The 21504-nt window shown below is 40.9% G+C and overlaps 1 protein-coding gene across 1 annotated transcript in view; it reads left to right on the top strand.

Annotated features, from left to right (window-relative positions):
• The first annotated feature begins 585 nt into the window (after positions 1 to 585).
• Positions 586 to 21504, top strand: part of LOC127951494 (ephrin type-B receptor 3-like) — a 32898-nt gene continuing 11979 nt past the window's right edge. The window contains exons 1-12 of the mRNA XM_052549385.1: positions 586 to 1128; positions 4933 to 4997; positions 6709 to 6993; positions 7492 to 7879; positions 11329 to 11484; positions 12314 to 12649; positions 15385 to 15509; positions 15898 to 16054; positions 16383 to 16491; positions 18389 to 18441; positions 19597 to 19719; positions 20715 to 20962. Coding sequence (XP_052405345.1) covers positions 1065 to 1128; positions 4933 to 4997; positions 6709 to 6993; positions 7492 to 7879; positions 11329 to 11484; positions 12314 to 12649; positions 15385 to 15509; positions 15898 to 16054; positions 16383 to 16491; positions 18389 to 18441; positions 19597 to 19719; positions 20715 to 20962 — 2109 coding nt within the window. The 5' untranslated portion in view covers positions 586 to 1064. The remainder of the gene's footprint in view (positions 1129 to 4932; positions 4998 to 6708; positions 6994 to 7491; positions 7880 to 11328; positions 11485 to 12313; positions 12650 to 15384; positions 15510 to 15897; positions 16055 to 16382; positions 16492 to 18388; positions 18442 to 19596; positions 19720 to 20714; positions 20963 to 21504) is intronic.

Raw genomic sequence — 21504 nt, 5'->3', positions numbered from 1 at the left:
TCGATGAGTGTTAATTGGTATTTATAAAACACTTCAAAATCAGTGATTAGGCTTTTGTGAAAACATGTAGATAATGAAAGAAACTGTTTGTGCTGATAGTGTAGTTTAAAGAATATTTTCCTCTATTTATGTTTGTCTTTTCAAATTAGTACAAGATGTTGGATGTGTAGCTGAATAAATAAGTTACTGTAGATCAAAATGAAGTAAGTGGTAACCAGACTGTATTTTATGTAATAATAAAAAAAAACTGTTGTGTAATAAGTACCAGATTACATTTCTGAAGTAATATTCAGCACTGTGCATGATATCACTAATGTACAGCTTTGAAGATTGTTTACAGTATCCCATAACCTTCCTGTCAACATGCAGCCCATTATTTAATCAGCAGAAAGCTAGATGATGATTTTATTATTGGTGTTGGGTGACTGTTACACAAGTATCCTGGTGGCCATTTGCCAAGTCACTCCCTTCTTAACTACAGTACACCAATTCCTGCAGTAAACAAACAGTGAGTGGCGCTGTGCAACAAAGAATACTCACACATTAGCAATTTGCCACAACTCGACTTATGGGGATTCTGGAGCTTTGTTTTGCCTTATAGTGGCATATACAATAAAAGAGTTACACGTCGATTTAACACTTCTCTAAAACAAATAATTAAATGCATAAATAAAAGAACGTGGGGGAGTACTTGGTCTGTAAGTTATCAGCGGTATCCCGCAGGGTTTTGCCTTGGGACCAATAGAGCTTTCGCCCCCCATCCTTTCTCGCAACTGACACTCCTCCGTGCAGTCGCAGAGAATCAACAGCTTCTTTCACACTGAGGATGAGGATGATGCCACACATGTAGACGAGCATGATAGACCGCGCTCACGATCGAGATCGTCCGTGGATTCCATTGCGCAAACAGTTGTGAATGAAAGACGTGCATTTTTTTTCTCCCAGGCTGAAATTTCCCAAGGCGTGAATTCGCTCCTCCAGTCGGTGAATGCTGAGATTTAACGAGACTTTCTATTCCGGTGTCATATAGACAACAAGCTATTCATGTTGCAACCTCAAGCTTCATGACAATGGATTATTCGCTGTTATTATACAGCCTTTGGGTACCCGTTATTCTCGCTGTAGAGGGTAAGTGTAAATGCTCTTTGTTACAGGGCTACTCGGTTTCCAAGCTGCTGTTAAATGGGCATCAGTTGGCTATTCCTTTTATTAATTCGATAGAATGTGTAATACAAAAAAATATATATATTTACATAACTAAAGCATGTGATCTACAGAGCGCGCAGACTGTACTGGCTCAAAAACTTCTCGTTTGACGAAAACTTAAATAAGCCTTAATGCGATTTTGCCTTTTATTCGTAGGGCAGAGATGTAGATGCAAACGGCTGCAAATTTAAAATATTTTATGGCGTTTACAAATGAAAGTGAATAAATGAAAATACTTAATATATTAAACCGTTTAGGTGTAGCCTTTAGTGATGACTGTTTGATTTTAGGGTTCATATAATCCAGGGCTCAGTGTGTCCGTTTCTGAATCATTACTACTGCATTTGTTTCCGATTTTTCTGATAAATCTAGTTTCCGAAGGCCAGTTTTGTGGAAATGTTTTAATCCGTGTGGGACCCTGTTTGTGGAAGCTTTACACAGACCTGTGAGGTGTTTGTGTTATGGTATGTTCATGTATTTTATACAGACGATGCTGTCTGTCCACATGCTCCTTAATATAGCATACTGTAAAACCATAGACTAAACCAAATCTAATAGTTATTGTTGAACTAAGGTGCTTGTATACATTTAGGCATCTCTTTAATTTGATTGGAAATGTAGAGTCTTGTGAATGACAGTGTACTGCTTTGATCGTTACTCTATTAAAAATCCCATCTAGCTGTTAGATTTTCAGATGAGCTTTGTGCTGAAAGCCCCCTGTTGCTCTGGTGTGACACATTTCACCCCAAAGGCTTTTAAGTCACCCAGATAGTGATGATAGCAGCATCACTTCAGTGTAATTGCCACACATGATGATTGGCTTGCATGATCACAGCTGTTCAAAGCCCTATATACTAGGTGAGAAAAGGGAGTCGCTTCAAAGTAACAATGCACTTCGAAATTAAATCCAAGACAGTTGTTTTTTGAAAACAGTGGTTAGGTGAAACGTGCCAACATTGAGCCTAGGTGTGGTTTCTGAAAAGCTATTGATACCTTTGAGGTTTGTTCACTTCACACTATATTCTTGTTAAGGACTCTAATGAATGGGTTACTGTCCCTTTCATATTTTCTAGCCCTGAAATTGTAAATAAATATATTTTTACATTTGTGAAATTAGTTGTTTGCATATTTAAGAAAAATGCATGCAAGCAGTTTGTCTCTCTCCATGTAATCGAATGCTTGAGAATGATTAATTTCAAATTCCAAACAAATTGCTGTTAAGCAAAAACAAAAAAAATTTCCTTGTTGCAAAATTACAGTCTCCCGGCAGGATTTTGTTTGATATTATGCATAGCTGACTTCATTATGTACCTCGATCATATCCCAATAATCCTTAGCTACAGTAGAGCCAGATACTCCTTCACCTTGGCCATGACTACCTCAATTCTTCATCACTTTCAATGTGAGGATCTCGATCGATAATGTGTGAGAGAGAGAGTAGGTGTTTGACTCATAGGTCTAGTTTCCGAGCAGGTTTCTTTGCAGACTACATTAGTTACACTTCAGACGGAGGTCAAGTGGGGCAAGCACCTCATGACAAGAGGAAAAGTATAAGGCTGCATCCAGGGTCCCCTGTGTCAAGTCAGTCCATCTGTCAGAAGCCTTCCAGGCACTATGGTGTCTAAATATAAAACAAACCATACGTAACTTGACCCTGTTAGTTAGTATCATTACTGTGGTCTGAAACAGGGTGACAGTTTTTGTCATTTACAGTTTTATTACAACACTTTCTTAATTTACATGCACAGTCATCGAGGTACGGTTTTATTTATTTATTTTTTGCATTCCACTGCGCTGCTTTTCCATTGTTTTCCATAGCACTAGACAGACACATTTTACCGCTGTGTATTGCATATTTTGCAGTGCCTCGCACGGCACGGAAAAATGTATCTCTGTACATTTCTTTTGTTCATTCCACTACACTACATCGCATGCTGTTTAATACAAAAACACTTTTCGTGTGAATGGCCACTTAATCGGGGTTTCCAAGTACATATGACACAATGCATACGAATAATCAGTACAGACCAGTAGTATACCATGCTTGTGTTGCATCCATTGCACGTTAGTACTGTAAATGTACAACAGCAAGGCCGATTGCGGTCAGATCAACACATTCTGGATGAAGCCAAGTTACAGTCACATAAATAGGACTGTTGAGGTGCATTCAGATTGATGAGATGTCTGTGGCCAGATTAGCTATTAGAGAATATGCATGTGGAAATCTCTGGATTCCTGTTGAAATGACTGAATTTGGAATGACGTGAAAAATCGCTGGAAAATGATAAATGTGAGCACACCTTTAGTCCAATTTTGCAAAAAACGGTATTTGTATGATTTCATTTGGACTAGAGTTCCATTCTTATCAAGAACCAGATGACTATAACATTTGATTATTGTCATCCTTGTCAACGCACAGTAATATTCTGTTTATTCTAATGGCGCGCTTCAGTTATGTCATGTTATGAAATGCTCAAACGCTTTAAAGTCAGGTAGATTCTGTTTAGCTGTTAATAGTTTATTTATCATTTATCACCTAAAAATTTTTTAACATGTTTCCAACGACATTGTTCCTCTGTGTTGTTGTCGTTGTGGTGCGAACTTCCTATTCTCACTGAATTAGAGTGATTTTTAAAACTTTATAGTGTCCGTTATTGTTATAGCCATCATCATCGGTGAGAACATTCCTTAAAGCATTTACAGTCCGACTGAAATCAAATATTGCATGTAAACATTTAATAAAACGAATAAGCACTATTCTTATTTTACTCCTTACAGCTGCCCCTAAATGTTGTTTGTTTCTCTTTATAGTCTTACGTTCTGTTAATAGTGTACAAACAAACGATTTGAAAGAATAATGAGGCTTTTTGTACATATGCTGACTGTACAAAACAGAGTTTCAAAGAACGTCCTGTGCACTCGTTTGTTCTTAATAGACTGCGATGAGCTGCTTTGTGTAAAAAGAAGTATCATGACGTTGTTTTCCACAATGCAGCCAAATGCACAGATGCAAAGAGCCTTAAGGAAAGACTGAATGCGGTCATAAGGAATTGATCAAAGCATCAAAAGAACTTCCCTCCAATTTGATGAATATTTCACGCAGCGAGATGCCCTATTTCATCACACAATTAACTCTCTCTGTGATTTACAGTGCTGTAAAAGCGAGGTGTACAATCCACATAAACGCCATGTGTACGTTTGCCATATGCGTATTTGCCGGGGCCTTAATCAGCTAAGTTGCTGTTCTGCTCTAAATATTCCACGGATTTGCTGCGCAGATGTGTGCGTGTCACATTAATTTGAAGTGAGCGCTCGGCTTCATCGAACACTGACTTACAAAGTGAATAAAACATTCGTATGTGCGGTTCATTGGCGGAAGCTGGCTCATGCAGTCTCGCTCCACTGATCGGAGTGTATTTAGAGAACAGCGAGCGCCTGGGATGCAGAATGTCACTGTGCTGCGAGCATCCCTGCGGTACGCAACAGGATCTGTTCTCAGATCAGCCACAGGCCAGAGCTGGAGTGGGTAGATAAATGCGGATCACATTATTAGTGTGCGGAGTGAAAACAGCGATTAGGCCTTCCGCAGACTATGCGGGGAATTCAAATGAGTGAAGTGCTTTGATACGTACGCGTTTAAATGACAGGTTTTAGCGCGCTGATGCTCTGTTGTGTTTGTTATGGAGGCTGATGTTGCCAGAGCCTCATTGATTGCTTGTTTTACAGAGACTCTTATGGACAGCAGGTGGGCTACTACAGAGCTGGCGTGGACCACCTATCCAGAAAGCGGGGTGAGTTATAGCGTTTTCCTGTTTGTAATTGTCCAGAAGGGTGGATATTAATCAACCCATGTATTGATGAGACAAATGAAGGGTGGCCATTAACAAGAACGATTGCTCACAACCTCTCTGTTGGCAAGCAGCGGTTTATTTTACACTTGTGACTGGTGAAGAAATTAACCACAGCGAGTCTGACCTAAAGCGCGACACCCCCGCCCCCCCCCCCCATCCAAATCCACTCGCTCCCGTAGTATGACTTGTCTTTGGAATGTGCATGCGAAGTCAGTCAATGGAAATGATGGGTTGCCATGGCAACAATCTTAAGCAGCACAGCCCTTTCCGCAGGCTGGCGCTCGATGTCTGGCATCTCAAAAGCCGTGCATCATCATAAGTAATGTGTTCCTTCACACCTGGAGATAAACACATGCTACCCCTCGCTGTGATGCCTCTTAATTGTGTTGTGAGAAGTTCAGGCAACCCGAATGTCACCTTTGAGAAAGCATTTCTATTTACCCTAACCAGCGACATGAATTTAATTGAGCATCTGAGTCGTTCACTAGTCCTACTTCCATTTAGTGCTGCTTCGAGGCAACTTAGGTATTGTCTTCATAACAATCCCTAGATCCAGATCATTTTAGGATTTTTAGGTTTTGTTTGACACTGTGTCCTAACCAGACATGACGTGACACTTTTCCAATGATAATTTGTCAGTACATGGTAAACAAGAAATGTGGCATGATTATTAAGTCAATCTGAAAATATGTTATGTTTATACACTACTCAATGACGAAGAATGTCTATGAATGTCAATGGCATGCGGCGAGTAAAAATTCATATTTTCTTGTAATACATGGAGTATACATATCTCAAATGTTGTTTCATTTCAGTAATTTAAGGCAAAAAGGTAAACCTTTTCGTATTAACAAATATGAATTATTAATTCAGATGTACTTTTTTGAGTCGCACCACTTGACATTTTAAAACCAGAACCTTTCCTAAAGAAAATGATCTGACATTTGAAGAGACTCATTGACACTGACACACATTTTTGAAGGTCCTTTCTATGAGATAATTTTCTAATGTTTTTTTTGTTGATTAAATTTTTCTGTATGTTTCTGCATGTTGATTGAACCACGTTTTTTTGAATATTAAAAAAGCTGTGAAGCTTTTAATAGGTATAATAATACAGTATGTCAAAGAAAATGCTAATATTGATTGATTGATTGATTGATCGATTGACTGACCGATTGTTCATCATGTCAGGACAGTTGTATCATCCTTACATGTTTGACTTTATAATATCAAAATAAATTTGAATTTAGAAACTACAACATGGTCATTAAAAAAATAACAACTCATGATAACAGTGAAGATGGCTTTATTAAATTGCACCTGGTCGGGACACTGTTAGATTCTTTATAAACTTTATATATATAATATATATATATATATATATATATATATATATATATATATATATATATATATAATCTATATATATATAATCTATATATATATATATATATATATATATATTTTATTTATTTATTTATTTTTTTTCACTACATAAAGAGTAAGCAAAGTCACAAGGTACAGCATCACTGGGTTTGATGGTCTGCTCGTTTCTTTGGAAGCAAACAACTCAATAAGACATTTTTCAATTGAACATTACATTTCAAGAAATCATTGTGCAGCCGGTGACAGTGTTTTCTGCCCTTCTCAGTGGGAGGAAGTGAGTGGATATGATGACCACTTGAGCCCCATCAGGACATACCAGGTCTGTAATGTACTGGAGCCTAATCAGAACAACTGGCTCCGGACAGACTTCATCCCCCGTCGAGGAGTCCTTCGAGTCTACGTGGAGCTCAAGTTCTCAGTGCGGGACTGTGGCAGTATTCCCAATATTCCCGGCTCCTGTAAGGAGACCTTTAATCTGTTCTACTATGAATCGGATGGAGACATGGCCACAGCAAGCAGTCCACCATGGAGGGAGACCCCCTATGTAAAGGTCAGCCGGAATGATGACTTCTTTTAATTTAAGCCTTTGCATGAGTTTACAGTGTTTTGGTGACTGGTGCTGTCTTAACTATTTAATTGGGAATATAACAAATATGTAATGATATTGTCATCATTAACTCATGTTGTTCCAATCCTGTTTTATATTTATCTTCTATATGTGACCCTGGGCCACAAAACCAGTCTTAAGTGTCAATTTTTCGAAACTGAAAACCGAACAAATAAGCTTCCCATCGATGAATGGTTTGTTAAGATAGGGCAATATTTGGCTGAGATACAACTCTGAAAATCTGGAATTAGTTAGGGTTAGGGTTAGACAATGGACCAGTGAAATGAAAAAGAAAAATCACCAAAGTGACCATAGAATGATTTAGGCAAGTAAATGATGACAGAATATTTGGTTCCCTTCTAGATGCATCTATGGAGAAATAAATTCACATTCCTGTGACTGGACAAACATGTCTTCATTCTCTATCGTCTTTTGTCCCAGGTGGACACCATAGCCCCTGACGAGAGCTTCTCATTGCTGGAGTCTGGAATCGTCAACACCAAAGTACGGAGCTTCGGTCCACTTTCCAAAGCTGGTTTCTACCTGGCCTTCCAGGACCTGGGCGCCTGCATGTCCCTCATCTCGGCCAGGGTTTTCTTTAAAAAGTGCTCCACCACCATTGCCAACTTCGCTGTCTTCCCCGAGACGGCCACTGGTGCCGAGGCCACCTCTCTGGTCATCGCTGCCGGAGCCTGTGTGCCAAACGCCGTAGAGGAATCGGTCCCTCTAAAACTGTACTGTAACGGAGATGGAGAATGGATGGTTCCTGTGGGAGCGTGCACCTGCATGCCGGGCTTTGAGCCGGCCAAGAAAGATACTCAGTGCCAGGGTAAGTGTTTGGCTTTTTAAATCAGAGGAAAGCGGATTCTGGTTAAAGCTTTTGAGTGTTTGCTGGCAGATGCCACAATATGGATTATAAAAATCTATCTGAAGCAATGCAAAGGTTGCTTGCAGGTCAGAGGGTTTTATATTCTTTTTTAGGCAGTCACTGGCAAAACTCGTTTTTTGCACACACAATACCCCATACTGGAGATCAGAACTACATTTTCACATGAAGTAGCTTCTTTTTGACGTTCAAAGAACTTTTTTCATAATGTGGACTAGTGGTTTGCTATTTTTATGTTAAAAATGAGTTTGTATTGACATGTGGCTCCAAATAGATTTGAAGTTTTCATGTTTCTGTGAGTAAATCTGTTGATACGTGACAGTGTTATGTATCACAATCATGTTCAATTGTATATGTGGTTAACAATTGAAGCAATTCAGCTTTGCCATCACTGAAATCAAGTACATTTTAAATGATAGTAAAATAGAAAACAAATTGAAATAATATTTTACAATTTAAAATGTTTTGCTGTATTTGCATCAAATAAATGCAATCTCAGTACAAATATAGACTTAATGTAATTACTTATCAGCCTCAAACTTTTAATTACAGTGTACTGTATATTTTATAAAATCTACATAAAATGCAAAGAAAACATAGCATTTTTCTTCATTTTTTATCAATAAAGTATGCTTTCAGATTTCCCCAAAACACGGATTTTCAGATATGTCCACACAATAATCAACTCACAACACACATAAAATCACATGCATAGTTCACCCAAAAATGTAAATGAGTATTCTGTTTTCCGTTAAAATAAATGTAAATGGATATCTTTAATGTGAGTAATCATATTGACTGCTTTTATGAAACCTTTATGGTGCTTCTTTTGTTCACTTGTGTTAAATGAATAGCACATTCTGCAGTATTTCACTATTTGAATTCAATCGAAGAAAGAAAGTCATATGGCTTCGACGCAAGTAGTGTTATAAGACTATTATCTAATTGGATTTCTCTTTGCATTCTGGGGTCAAAGGCCAAAACGGCTAATAGGATTTTTTAGGTGAATATGAGAAGGCCAGAATTTAGGAGCTCAACAAGACTAGTATCGGCTGCCAGTCCAGAATCTGGAGAACAATGTGAGGATTCGCTGTACTGATCTACAGTCTCCCCGCAGACTTTATCTGGGCTCAGCACAGAAGAGAGAGAGTCTCAGTAATGGGTGGAGGACTGCAGTGGTGTCAGAGAACAAAGCTGCCAACAGCGGCAGCCCACAGCTTCCACTGACACATCTGATAGGGTCCTAACAGAGCGATATACCAGAGACGGATAGTTCTGCAGAAGGCGAGACCAATTCGCAGACGCGAGTCTGGGAGAGTAATGGGGAAAATTAAAAGAGAGTCTACAGAGAGAGCGGGGGAGGAGAGAGAGGGAGTGCGAACGAATGATGAGGTGGGCTCCGAGTAATAAAATGTGAATTGGATGGGCCTCCTGGACTGTTCTCTGGGAAGGAACTGGTGGACAGAGGGGAACTTCCTTTGAGATTGCCAGTATGTGGCGGCTCATTTGTTTCCATCTGGTTGTTCAAGGTTAAGAGCTTGCCTTAAAGGACTGATAAACGACTCTCCCGGGCCGCGCTATAGAGCCGTGAGATGTGCCGTGGCCAATGGAGAGTGCGTCTAATTTCCTTTATCACCTTCCAGCTTTAATCCGCAGGCCCACTCACGCGCACACACACACACACACACACACTCAGAGAAAGGAAACATATTCTCTCTCTCTCTCTTCTCTAAAAGCTCTTTCTGACTCGTTCTTGTGCTCGGTCTGAATGCGTAACGCCACGCGTGTTAAGGCTGGGAGCAGGGGCCACTCGCTCGGATTTTCCACTGTCTTATTACACTAGCCGTGAAGCGATATGTGTCATGGGAGGAATACTGAAGATGATTTTTTTTTTTCTGCATTTGCTAGAATTCACCTGCGGTGTCACATGCAGACATGCACATCTCTCGGCACGGTCCCCATTAACTGCAGTGTGTTGTGTGGAGACACGGGTGTGGTGGATTGTTTACAGCAAAAACTGAAAGCAGCCGATTCCTCAGCCAGACTGTTACATCAGCCGTTTTCTTCCAAATGAAACGGACTGACTTTAGTGCATCATTATAGCACAGTTTGCCTCGACGGTACGGTTTCTAAAAATTAGAAAATGAACTTTATCTAAACCTGGGTGATTCATTCTTGGTATAAATGTCTTGAATTCTATTCAAAAAATAAAAAATTTTGTTATAGTATCTGAAGTATATGTATAAATATAGTATATGTAGTGGCGACACAATACTAAAAAAGTGTTATATAGAATATTCCTGGTTTAATCCAAGTTAAGCTCAACTAAGAACTGATAATATTAATTACTACAAGAACTCTGTTTGTCATCCTTCTCATTACCTCCATTACAAAAAAGAAAGAAAAAAGAAAAGTTGTGGTGCGACGCACAATACAAGCCAATTTCTGGAGGATTTAAAAGTAAGGCAAGTCACCTTAATCTGTTTATACAACAGAGATTGTTTCAAAGCAGCTTTGCAGTATAATAAACAGGAAAATAATGGAATCAGTGATTCAAACTTCATCAAATACAAGAAAAAAATCCAAATTCTGCTGTAAACAGCTCTGGAAAAACAATAGTGTCATTATTCAGCTCCAATCTGTTCAGTGTTGATTTAAGCAGAAATGTGAAGCTTATAATATTGAACACATTAATTCTTCTACTAAAACATGAGTATTTTATGAGCTTTTTTAGGGCTGTATCTTGTAATGGCAATGACTTTATTTTAGCACTTTATTTTACACTACGTGTACTAACATGCACTTATAGTGTACTTACAGTGTATTTATCTAAAAAGTTCTGGTAACACAAGGTAACTACATGGGGTAGGGTTAGGTTTAGGGGTAGGTTCAGGGTTAGTACATAGTTATTACATAGTTATTGTAATCACTATAATAAGTACATAGTATGTACATGAGGAACAGGACTGTAAAATAAAGTGCTACCGACGTTTCTGTAAGGCATTTACAATGGATGTGAATCGGGCCATTTTGAAGGATTCTGAAGCTGAAAGTGAAGTTTATAATATAAAACATAACATTAATTCTTCAAGTATTATTTGAGCTGTAAAGTTGTTCTTGTAATTTTGATGGTTGTTTTAGAGTTTTGGGATTATGTTATCATGGCAATGGATTGAACTTTCACCCTATATGACACTAGATTTAAAACCCAGTTTTAGCCCATTGGCTAGGTAAATAGACGACCCAACACATGTTAGGCTAACCTTACCCAGCAAGTTGGGTTGTTCATTCAACACAGCGTAAAAAGTCAATAATAAAATAAATCTAACTTTGTATGGTTTATTTTTGAAAAGGACATATTGTAACACACCGTTTTCTTTATGACCCTTTAGCGTGCACCCCGGGGACCTTTAAATCCAAACAGGGCGAGGGTTCTTGTATGCCGTGCCCTTCCAACAGCCAGGCCAGCTTTAGGGCATCCAGCATTTGCCCTTGTCAAAGCGGCTACTACCGCGCTGACAGCGACCCCCCAGATGCCGCCTGCACTTGTAAGTGATGATCATCAGTAGCACTTGTCAAATTAATATAGCTCCCACATTGTGCTAATGATATGTTGAAAAGGTCTGTCCCGTGCATTCGGCCCATTTGATGTGGCGACTAATGACACAGGAAAGCGTGTTGATAAAAAGGTCATGATCGCTAACGTAACCCTGTCGGTTCTCAGCATCTAGCACATAAAGCGTGCGATTACAACCGGTTAGCTTCAGCGCTGTTGAATCTTGACACGTGGATTTAATTGGAAATATCACATGAATTCACACATTGATGCAATGTGTTGCAAAATCCCCTAGTTGAAGAGCTTTTTTTCCAGCGGCGTTCTTTTGAACGCTTTCAGGAAGCCTGAATGTTGTTTGTAATTTAAGAGTAAAAAAAAAGCGGAATTGTGCTGGAGGTAAGCACAAAAAAAGGAAAAAAATATTTATTCCTTTTCAATAATTGTTAGCAAAGCTTGCAGTTCCTTAGGCAGTTGTGCTTTGAAAATCCAGCCTCTGGATTTAATTAGTTTACATCATGATTCACTGAGCCAGATTTGTTGGTTAGAGATTTGACCCTGACAATTTAACTATGGAGTGCATTGTAAATTAGACGTTTTTGAAAACAAATATGCAAGAATAATTAGATAATTTAACCAATGACAGACTTGATTTTAAAGCTCCAGATTTTTCATTAGGCTTGGAATACTGTGTAGCGATCTTTTTTCTGACTAAACATGGACTGTAGGGTATGTGCAGAAACTGTTTTGCTCCAGGACATCATATTTGGCCTGTTAAATTATACATGTTTCACGAGTATAACTCTTTACCGTTGTCTTCCTAGCTGTTCCCTCGGCTCCATTAAACGTGATCTCCAGCGTGAACGAGACTTCTGTGTCACTGGAGTGGTCCGAGCCGCGGGATTTGGGCGGGAGAGGTGACGTGGTGTATAACGTGGTGTGTAAGAAGTGCCTGCACGATGGCGGGTCCTGTGCGCGGTGTGATGATAACGTGGAGGTGTCCCCGCGGCGTCTGGGTCTGGCCGAGAGGCAGGCGGCGGTGAGGAATCTACAGGCTCACACCCATTACAGCTTTGAGATCCAGGCTGTCAACGGGGTGTCCCCCAAGAGCCCATCCACCCCGCAATATGCCACTGTCAATATCACCACCAATCAAGCAGGTGAGAAATTCATTTTCAATTGTCTAATAAACCAGGAAACCACAAGAGACCGTTTAAACTGCACCAAACCGGTCAAATCAAAGTAAAGCAAAGGCTCAAATGGCTTATCGTTTTTATAAAACATTGTCACATCTTTGAAAACACTTTGAAAGTTCTAAGTAATGTACACTTTAAAATCATGTTAGCCTCATATGGTTTACATTTTTAAATGTAAAGATTTCAAATGTAATGAAGTTTAAATTAAGAACGTTAAAAAGTGTTTGGGGATTCATACCATATCTGAACTAAGCTTGCCTTGCCATAAAGATGTGTAATATAATATAATATAATATAATTAATATAATATAATATAATATAATATAATATAATATAATATAATATAATATAATATAATATAATAATCATTCATTTTGCATGTTAGTCTCACTACATGAATATTACTTGGTGGGAAAAGGTTGTAAAAATAAAAAAAAATAAAAAAATAAAATATATGTGTATATATATATATATATATATTGTCACGGGAGGAGCACAAGACAGACACAGTGGGCGTGGCGTCAGGCCTCGGAGAGGCTTTTATTAACAGAAATCATAAAACAAAGGGAATAAAAGTGGCCAAAGGGGGAAAGTGTCCAAAATAACAGGGGATCTGGTGTCCTCGTTGTGCTGCGGGGTTTGTGTGGGTCGGGCAGTGTTCATCAAGGAAGGGTCCAGGCAAGGGGCGGAGTCCGGCGGCCGCACGCGCTCCCCTCCTTGGTCCGGGGCGCGAGGGGCGGCGGCTTCTCCTAGCGGCCGCGTCTCTCTCGTTGGCCGCGGCGCTGGTAGGGGATGGACGGCCCGGCATCCTGGCCCGTCGGCCGTGTATACGGGTGCGGTTCCCATCCGGATCGCGGGTCCGGCAGCTCACGTCTTGGTGGCGCGGGAGTCCCTCAACGCACCCTTCCTGGACCCACGAGGACACCAGTGTGCATGCACGGGGAAGAGACCGGTCTCCTGAGGAGAGGCGCGTTGGGCTTTTAAACAGCGGCGGTAATGAGGCTCCACTTCCTTCAGGTGTGCCCCATCACACGCCGCCAGCCCTGACTCGTCCAGCGCCCCTCCTCTCACACACCCACTCCAGTCGGGAGCCTGGTGAAGGGCGGCGATTTAGGACGGGGTGCCGGTGACAATCAGGGAGGAGGCAGCTGACTCGTCACATTCCCCCTCCCAAGCGACATCCCCGTCCCCAGGGCGCCACCCACACGGGAGTGCTACCATCCTCAACCAGGCTCCAAACGGTCGGAGTGGGCGGGGCTTCCTCTCCGGGCGGTCCTCCCTCTCGCAGCGCACCAGAACAGGGACAGAGAAACCGGGTTTTAGTGACAGCCTCAACCAACCACAGGGTAAAATGACAATGGAAAAGTCACTTACCCCTTGTGTGGCTGGGAGGCTGTCCCCAGTTTTCCTCCGTCCCAGTCTGGGTTCTCACGAACGTTTGCAAGCGAGAGGGGGTGACGTCACCAGACGTTTCCCAACTGCGCTGTCTAGGCTCCGCCTGCCCGCATTCTCCACCAGTGTCACGGGAGGAGCACAAGACAGACACAGTGGGCGTGGCGTCAGGCCTCGGAGAGGCTTTTATTAACAGAAATCATAAAACAAAGGGAATAAAAGTGGCCAAAGGGGGAAAGTGTCCAAAATAACAGGGGATCTGGTGTCCTCGTTGTGCTGCGGGGTTTGTGTGGGTCGGGCAGTGTTCATCAAGGAAGGGTCCAGGCAAGGGGCGGAGTCCGGCGGCCGCACGCGCTCCCCTCCTTGGTCCGGGGCGCGAGGGGCGGCGGCTTCTCCTAGCGGCCGCGTCTCTCTCGTTGGCCGCGGCGCTGGTAGGGGATGGACGGCCCGGCATCCTGGCCCGTCGGCCGTGTATACGGGTGCGGTTCCCATCCGGATCGCGGGTCCGGCAGCTCACGTCTTGGTGGCGCGGGAGTCCCTCAACGCACCCTTCCTGGACCCACGAGGACACCAGTGTGCATGCACGGGGAAGAGACCGGTCTCCTGAGGAGAGGCGCGTTGGGCTTTTAAACAGCGGCGGTAATGAGGCTCCACTTCCTTCAGGTGTGCCCCATCACACGCCGCCAGCCCTGACTCGTCCAGCGCCCCTCCTCTCACACACCCACTCCAGTCGGGAGCCTGGTGAAGGGCGGCGATTTAGGACGGGGTGCCGGTGACAATCAGGGAGGAGGCAGCTGACTCGTCACAATATATATATATATATATATATATATCTTATATTTTGACGTAGATTTGGGGGATTGGGGGGGTTAAATTATCAAAACATGTTCTGCAATTAGCAGATTAAATTATCAAAACATGCTCATCAGAGGTTGCATGTATGAATCTTTGAATAAAAAATAAAAAAATCATTGTCATTGCCTTTGCCCCACAAGAAATATGATTTTAAAAATTCTGTTTATTACACACAGTAATCAGAATACACTATTCTTATATTGCATAGTTGGATTCATTCACTCAAAGAATCCTGTAAAGATCGATATGCAATGTTTTCTCTTCCGATTTTGGTTTTATTTTAGTATTTGCATTTCGCATTTTATTTCCCAGCTGTCTGTTCTATCAGAACTGACTAGAGACCCTTTAATGGCTCCCGACCCACCAGTAAAGAGTCACAGCCTTAAATAATCTGCTGTTATTCTAATAAAGTTATTCTGCTTTTTCTCTCTCCATCTCTGAACAACCTCCAGCTCCATCAGCGGTCCCCACCGTCCACTTAATGCGGGCCACAGCTGGCACTCTCAGCCTCTCCTGGCTGCCCCCAGAGCGGCCCAATGGCGTGATCCTGGATTATGAGATCAAGTACCAGGAGAGGGTGAGGAACTGCTGTGCATCTAAATCACCCCTGACTGAAGAACTCTTGAACCCCAGCCAGATGACATTACACCAGGCACCCAGCATGGGTTAAACTGGCTTGAGCTCAAAGTAGCCCTGGCTCGTCTTAAAGTGGAGTACAATAGAACAACAGATGGCCACTGGTCAAAACCCAATGGCTAATTCTAAAAAAAGTGGAGCTTAATTCGTCTATAGGATTTACTTGCAGCCGAGTGTTTGGCTGACAGTTTTAGCCCAGGATTGTCTTTTCAAATACTTTTGAGCCGCTAATTGCAGTGAAAACTGTTAACTAAACATTCACCCTAAGCATTCAGTGACTCAAGAGTCTAGTTTCAGTCCTTTAATCTCTACGTGTTTCTGTTTCTCAGGGAGAGTCGTTCTCGCACACCGTCACTGCACAGCACACTTCTGCCAAAGTGGAGGGTTTAAAAGCTGGCACAGTGTACGTCGTGCAGGTACGTGCTCGGACCGTAGCAGGTTACGGACGCTATAGCAGCCCGGTGGACTTCAGTACAAGTCTGTATGGTAAGAACACAGGCGGTTTCTTTCTTATGCATCTGTTACAAAGATACTGAGTGGCTAAGTCCATTTTTTATATGCCAAACCATGTAAACCTAATCATAGGGGGGAAAAAATCACAAATGAGATCCGAATTCATTATGAATTGAAGCATTTTGCATCAGATTCTTTCAAGGCTGTATGATCTGATGCCATCCATAATCATTTATTACCTTGTCAACAGCAACAGTGTATTTTCATTTTTCCTGATAGATTTGAAAAGAAACATTGCATATGAAGTGCAGCATATTTTTCCATTATTGGTATTCTAAATGTATTTCTATTCATGTGACAGATGACCCGGAGCGGTCAGTGCAGGACCTGTTGCCACTCATTGTGGGCTCTGCCTCGGCTGGATTTGTGGTCATCCTCTCTATGGTGGTCATTGCTGTTGTCTGCCTTAAGTAAGTATTATTATTAAACACCCATACATGACTTCATGTCATCATTTAGCCACCCTCATGTTGTTCAAAACTAGATGATTTTCTTTCTTCTGTGGACCATAAAACAAGACAAATTTCGCATTTCGCTGCGTTCCAAAGTTCAAGTTTGGTGAACTCTGACCTGCGAATTCGCATCACGTGAAGCTGTGGGACAAGTAGAAGATCGATACGTGACTGCGTGACATCTCTGTAACGTTACAGAAATTCAAAAATGAAGGAAGCGCTATATAACTTTAGCTGTAGCGCAGCGTCCTATTTAATATAATACACGTTTTAAAGATTATAAAAATAAAATAAAAAAAGAAGCTGCATGGTTCGCAATGTCAGTGTTTTATCTTGCTCCCACCCATATTCGCAGCGGCGTCCGAAATTATTTAGCACGTTTAAAGTCTAGTGTGACTGCCCCTTTATGCAATTTTCCTTTTTCCTATTGGAGGAAATGGGAGCACAAAAACTATATTTGTTGTCATTTCTGCTCCCCACTATAGAAGTTTAACCAACTTTGGCAAATCGTGTTTCTGAGAACCCTCCAAATGTGATAAAAATGCGATCCATCATGCAATCAAGAATTTCCCATGCAGATTTCGCAACATATTCAAGTTGGTCACACGGATTCACCAGACTTACCGAGCAAACGCTGCTTGATTTGAAAATGACAATGGCCTTTTGGCTGGTAAAATGTCCACGCCTTTAGACCAGGAACTTGTAGTAAGAAAGTAAACAGGGTCTATTTAGATTTCATGTTGATTTAGCAAAGAGCTATTTGTATTGTTTATCGTTTCAATGCCTCAGTACTTGGAGTCAAACAAACTCAATAGCCCAACAGCAAAATGTGATCAGAAAGCGACTGCAAAACAGACTTCAAAGTGCGTCTGACTCCGGATATTTATGAGACTCTCACAAGATGCTCATTTGAGACCACTTCGCCCAGATCCGAGCAAAGACTGGGACATTGCCAATCACTCCAGAGACGGCAGACTGCCACAGTGTCTATTTGACACATTCTTCTTGACTGTGACCGCCTTGTTGTGCCAAAGCGTCTCCTCCTCTCCGCTTCAAGCTCTTTCTTCTCTCTCATTCATGCCCTCTGTGCTAGTATCCTAATGTGTTCTTTGTGTGTGTGTGTGTGTGCGCGCTGAAGCGTCATTCTTTTCCTTCTGACATTTAAATTGGAGATGAGATGCTAATTAGCAGCAGGCGTCATTGTTAGCACAGGTCAAGAGACAAAAGGGATCCCACAGATGGTGAATTCCAATAGGCCCCTTTGCTCCCGTTCCCTTTCAAACAAGCTACTTATGCAGAGTTAGCGAAACAAAGAGATCTTAATGAGAAGGCCGAGATTTAAATACACTGTTTACTGTCTTCAGACACTTGATACAGGCATGAACCCAGAACAGATTAGTATGTATGTTCTTGGGCCTGGTTATTTGTTCCTCGCTTAAGGCTCAACCTATGATTTGGTGTTAATTGACTTACTGTTTTTGGGGGACATCCTACATTTTGGCTCATCTGAACCGTGTAATGGATCGGTTCTGGTTTGAAGCGACGACAAGACAGTCTTGACGGTCGATCCTTCGTGCTGCTTGTTGTGCTGACCCGGCCTTTGAATCCTGCTCGTACCGTATTGCAATTAGGCTGAATGGCGAGAAATCGTAAGTGCATTACCTGTGTAAGTTTAGATTGATAAAACTAGCTTTCCGTGCAATTTGAGGGACGTAATTGATGATTGAAGCATATGAAATACCTAAAGCACTCAAATGTTCTCTTTCACAAAATGTCCCAGTTACTTTTTTTGTGCCTGTAGTGTGTAAATCCAGTCTAAAGCCAGACTCTCAGTGTGTGTATAATCTGGTTACAGACGGCAGCGTACTGGCTCTGAGCTGGAGTATACTGAAAAACTGCAGCAGTACGGTGAGTATATCTGCACTGTTTGCCAAAAACATATTTCTTGCTGTGACCAGAGAAAGCTTGTGAAAATGATGTAGTGACATATGGGGACAGCTCATAGTTCAAGATGAATTTCAACTTCTACACTGTTCAAATGTTCATTATTTAAGGGAATATTGAAAAATGTTGCAATAAAAGTCTGTCCATTTTTTAAATGAAGTATATATAATGGGAAAATAACAAAACATAATTTTTCTGTAAAATATATGCTTTTGGATGAAAAAAAGTATGTATTTCCATATAATTTAATGTCAAAATATAATATTTTTGTATTAAACAAGAATACAGCAGAAAATTATGGCGTTTCTGATAAAAAATTAAAAAAAAGAAATGTTTACCTTATTATTTATAATGAAAAACAATAATAAGTGCTTAACTGTATTGGCACATTGGGCTGTATTAAGTTTCTCTAAAACATTTAGGGAATTATTGCAGTTTACACTCTTAAAAATAAAGGTGATGCCATAGAACCCCCTTCCTCAAATCTTACCCTGAAGGTCCAATGCACTGCAGAGTTTAGCTCCAACCCTGATCAAACTCACCTGTCTGCCATTTTCGAATGATCTCAAAGACATTGATTGACACTGATTAGCATGCTCAGGTGTGTTTGATTAGGGTTAGCGCTAAACTCTGCAGGAAAGTGGACCTCGAGGTCCAGATTTGAGGATCCCTGCCATAGAAGAACCATATTTGGTTCAGTCAGTGGTTTTTTAAATAACCACCTCTTTCTTAACTTTTTTATAATCTGAAGCACCTTTCGTGAAATAGAAAGGTTCTTAAGATATTAAAGGTTTTTTATGGGACCAATTAGACAAAAAAGTTTATTCTATGGCATCATGAAGCACCTTTATTTTTAAAGGGATAGTTCATCCAAATAGCAAAATTATGTCATTAATAACTCACCCTCATGACGTTCCAAACCAGTGAGACCTCCGTTTATCTTTGGAACACAGTTTAAGATATTTTAGATTTAGTCCGAGAGCTCTCAGTCCCTCCATTGAAGCTGTGTGAATGGTATACTTTTTTGGGGTGAACTATCCCTTTAAGAGTGTACCTAGCCTATTTAAAGTAATTACAAAAAGAATGAACTGAAAAATATTCTTGGTCTTTTGGTTTTAGTATCCCCCGGTGTAAAAGTTTACATTGACCCTTTTACATATGAAGACCCGAATGAAGCCGTCCACGAGTTTGCCCGAGAGATTGACATCTCATGTGTGAAGATAGAGGAAGTCATTGGAGCAGGTAAACCACATTTATCAGTATTAACAACAGGCCTTTCTGATTAATGAAGAATACTAACTTATACTTATACTAACACCTGATTTCAAATTTTACACAAACCTATAAAATATGAAAGTTTGGTGGAGTAACAAAATTATTTATCATACAAAATGAACCAAGTGTCTTTATTAAAACCAAACACTGCTGTTTATGAATATTACCATGAACTGCATTTTTAGATTTGCAAATGTAATTTATTCCTCTGATGTAAAGTTACATTTTCAGCAGCCTTCAGTGTCAGACGATTTCTGAAGATTCATTCTAATATGCTGATATCTGATGCTCAAGAAAGATTTGTTATTATTATCAGTGTGGAAAACAGCAGCTTAATAACTGTATAATTAGTTGCATTCTATAATTTAGATTCAGTGTTTTTGTCTTTTATGTCCATAACCCCTGTAAGAACAGACGTGCAACCTCCCAGTTAAGAACCACTGCCTCGGAGGAAACATTTTAAAAATATGTATTTATAATTGTTTATAACAAACCATATTCTTGAGAGATGAGTTTATTCTGTAACTAACCATATGCATGCTGCTTGCTGCCTTTACCTATGTTTTATTATTATTTATTTATTTATCCCTGTGCTTGTGTTTTGCTACTTCCATGTTTTACGATCTGAATCAATCCCCTCCACCTCATTTCAATCCTGCACATCCAGAATCCAGGCCCAAGACTCCCACAACCCTTAAATTCCTGTCCCCTCCCTCTCCACAACGTGTCCCTAAACTCCTCTCTCCCCATCTCTCTCCATCCGTCCCCTGCCTATTCAAACCCTAAACTGCTGCCATCCGTTCTTTTCTCTCGTTTGCACTTCCCTTGGTTTTCAGCGGTGCATCATTTCTTCCCTCGAATGATTTTTTGATCCTGAGCTCAAACCAATAATCCTCCCTCTCCCTCTCCCTCACACCCCCACCCCACTCCCTCTCTCCTCTTCCTCCGCTCCATTCATCCAGGAGAGTTCGGGGAGGTGTGTCGAGGCCGACTCAAGCAGCCTGGCCGAAAGGAGACCACCGTGGCCATCAAGACGCTGAAGGCGGGCTACACGGAGCGCCAACGACGAGACTTCCTTAGCGAGGCCAGCATCATGGGCCAGTTTGACCATCCCAATGTCATCCACTTGGAGGGAGTTCTGACCAGGAGCTGCCCGGTGCTTATAGTTACAGAGTTCATGGAGAACGGAGCGCTCGACTCCTTCCTAAGAGTAAGATCTTTAATGCAAAACTGCTTTATCGCATTAGCCTTACTTCTCAGTAAACAGCATCAGGAGCTGAGCCCATGGGCATTTCAGACATCATTAGTGTGACCCGACTAAGTTATCCAGGTTAACTGATTTCTAACCGTGTTAAATTTCCTCACTGGTACATTTGACAAAAATATTGGCTAGTTCTTAAAAAGGTTACTATTCTTGTCCAATTATTCATCATAATGGATAATACACTTTCATTTCATCATTTTAAAAACTGTATTTAACAACTGTATTTAATCTTATAAAAAACTTAACAGTATTTTAAATATTTTATTTGACTTCGAATTTGGGTCACACTTTATTTTAAGGTCCAATTATTGCCATTAACAAATCATTAGCTACTTTTTTAAAGGGTTAGGGATGTAGAATATATGCTTTGTCAATATGTTAGTTATAAGCATTTTAATAAGCAACTACTTAATAGTGAGAATTTTGTTCGTGTGTTTTCCTGAAACTAAAACAATAGAGTGCTAGCTGCACAAAGATTGATTCTTGGC

Source organism: Carassius gibelio, chromosome B2, assembly GCF_023724105.1.
Source record: "Carassius gibelio isolate Cgi1373 ecotype wild population from Czech Republic chromosome B2, carGib1.2-hapl.c, whole genome shotgun sequence".
NCBI lineage: Eukaryota > Metazoa > Chordata > Actinopteri > Cypriniformes > Cyprinidae > Carassius > Carassius gibelio.
The sequence above is the reverse complement of the archived record's forward strand: the minus strand, read 5'-3'. Positions and strand labels throughout refer to the sequence as shown.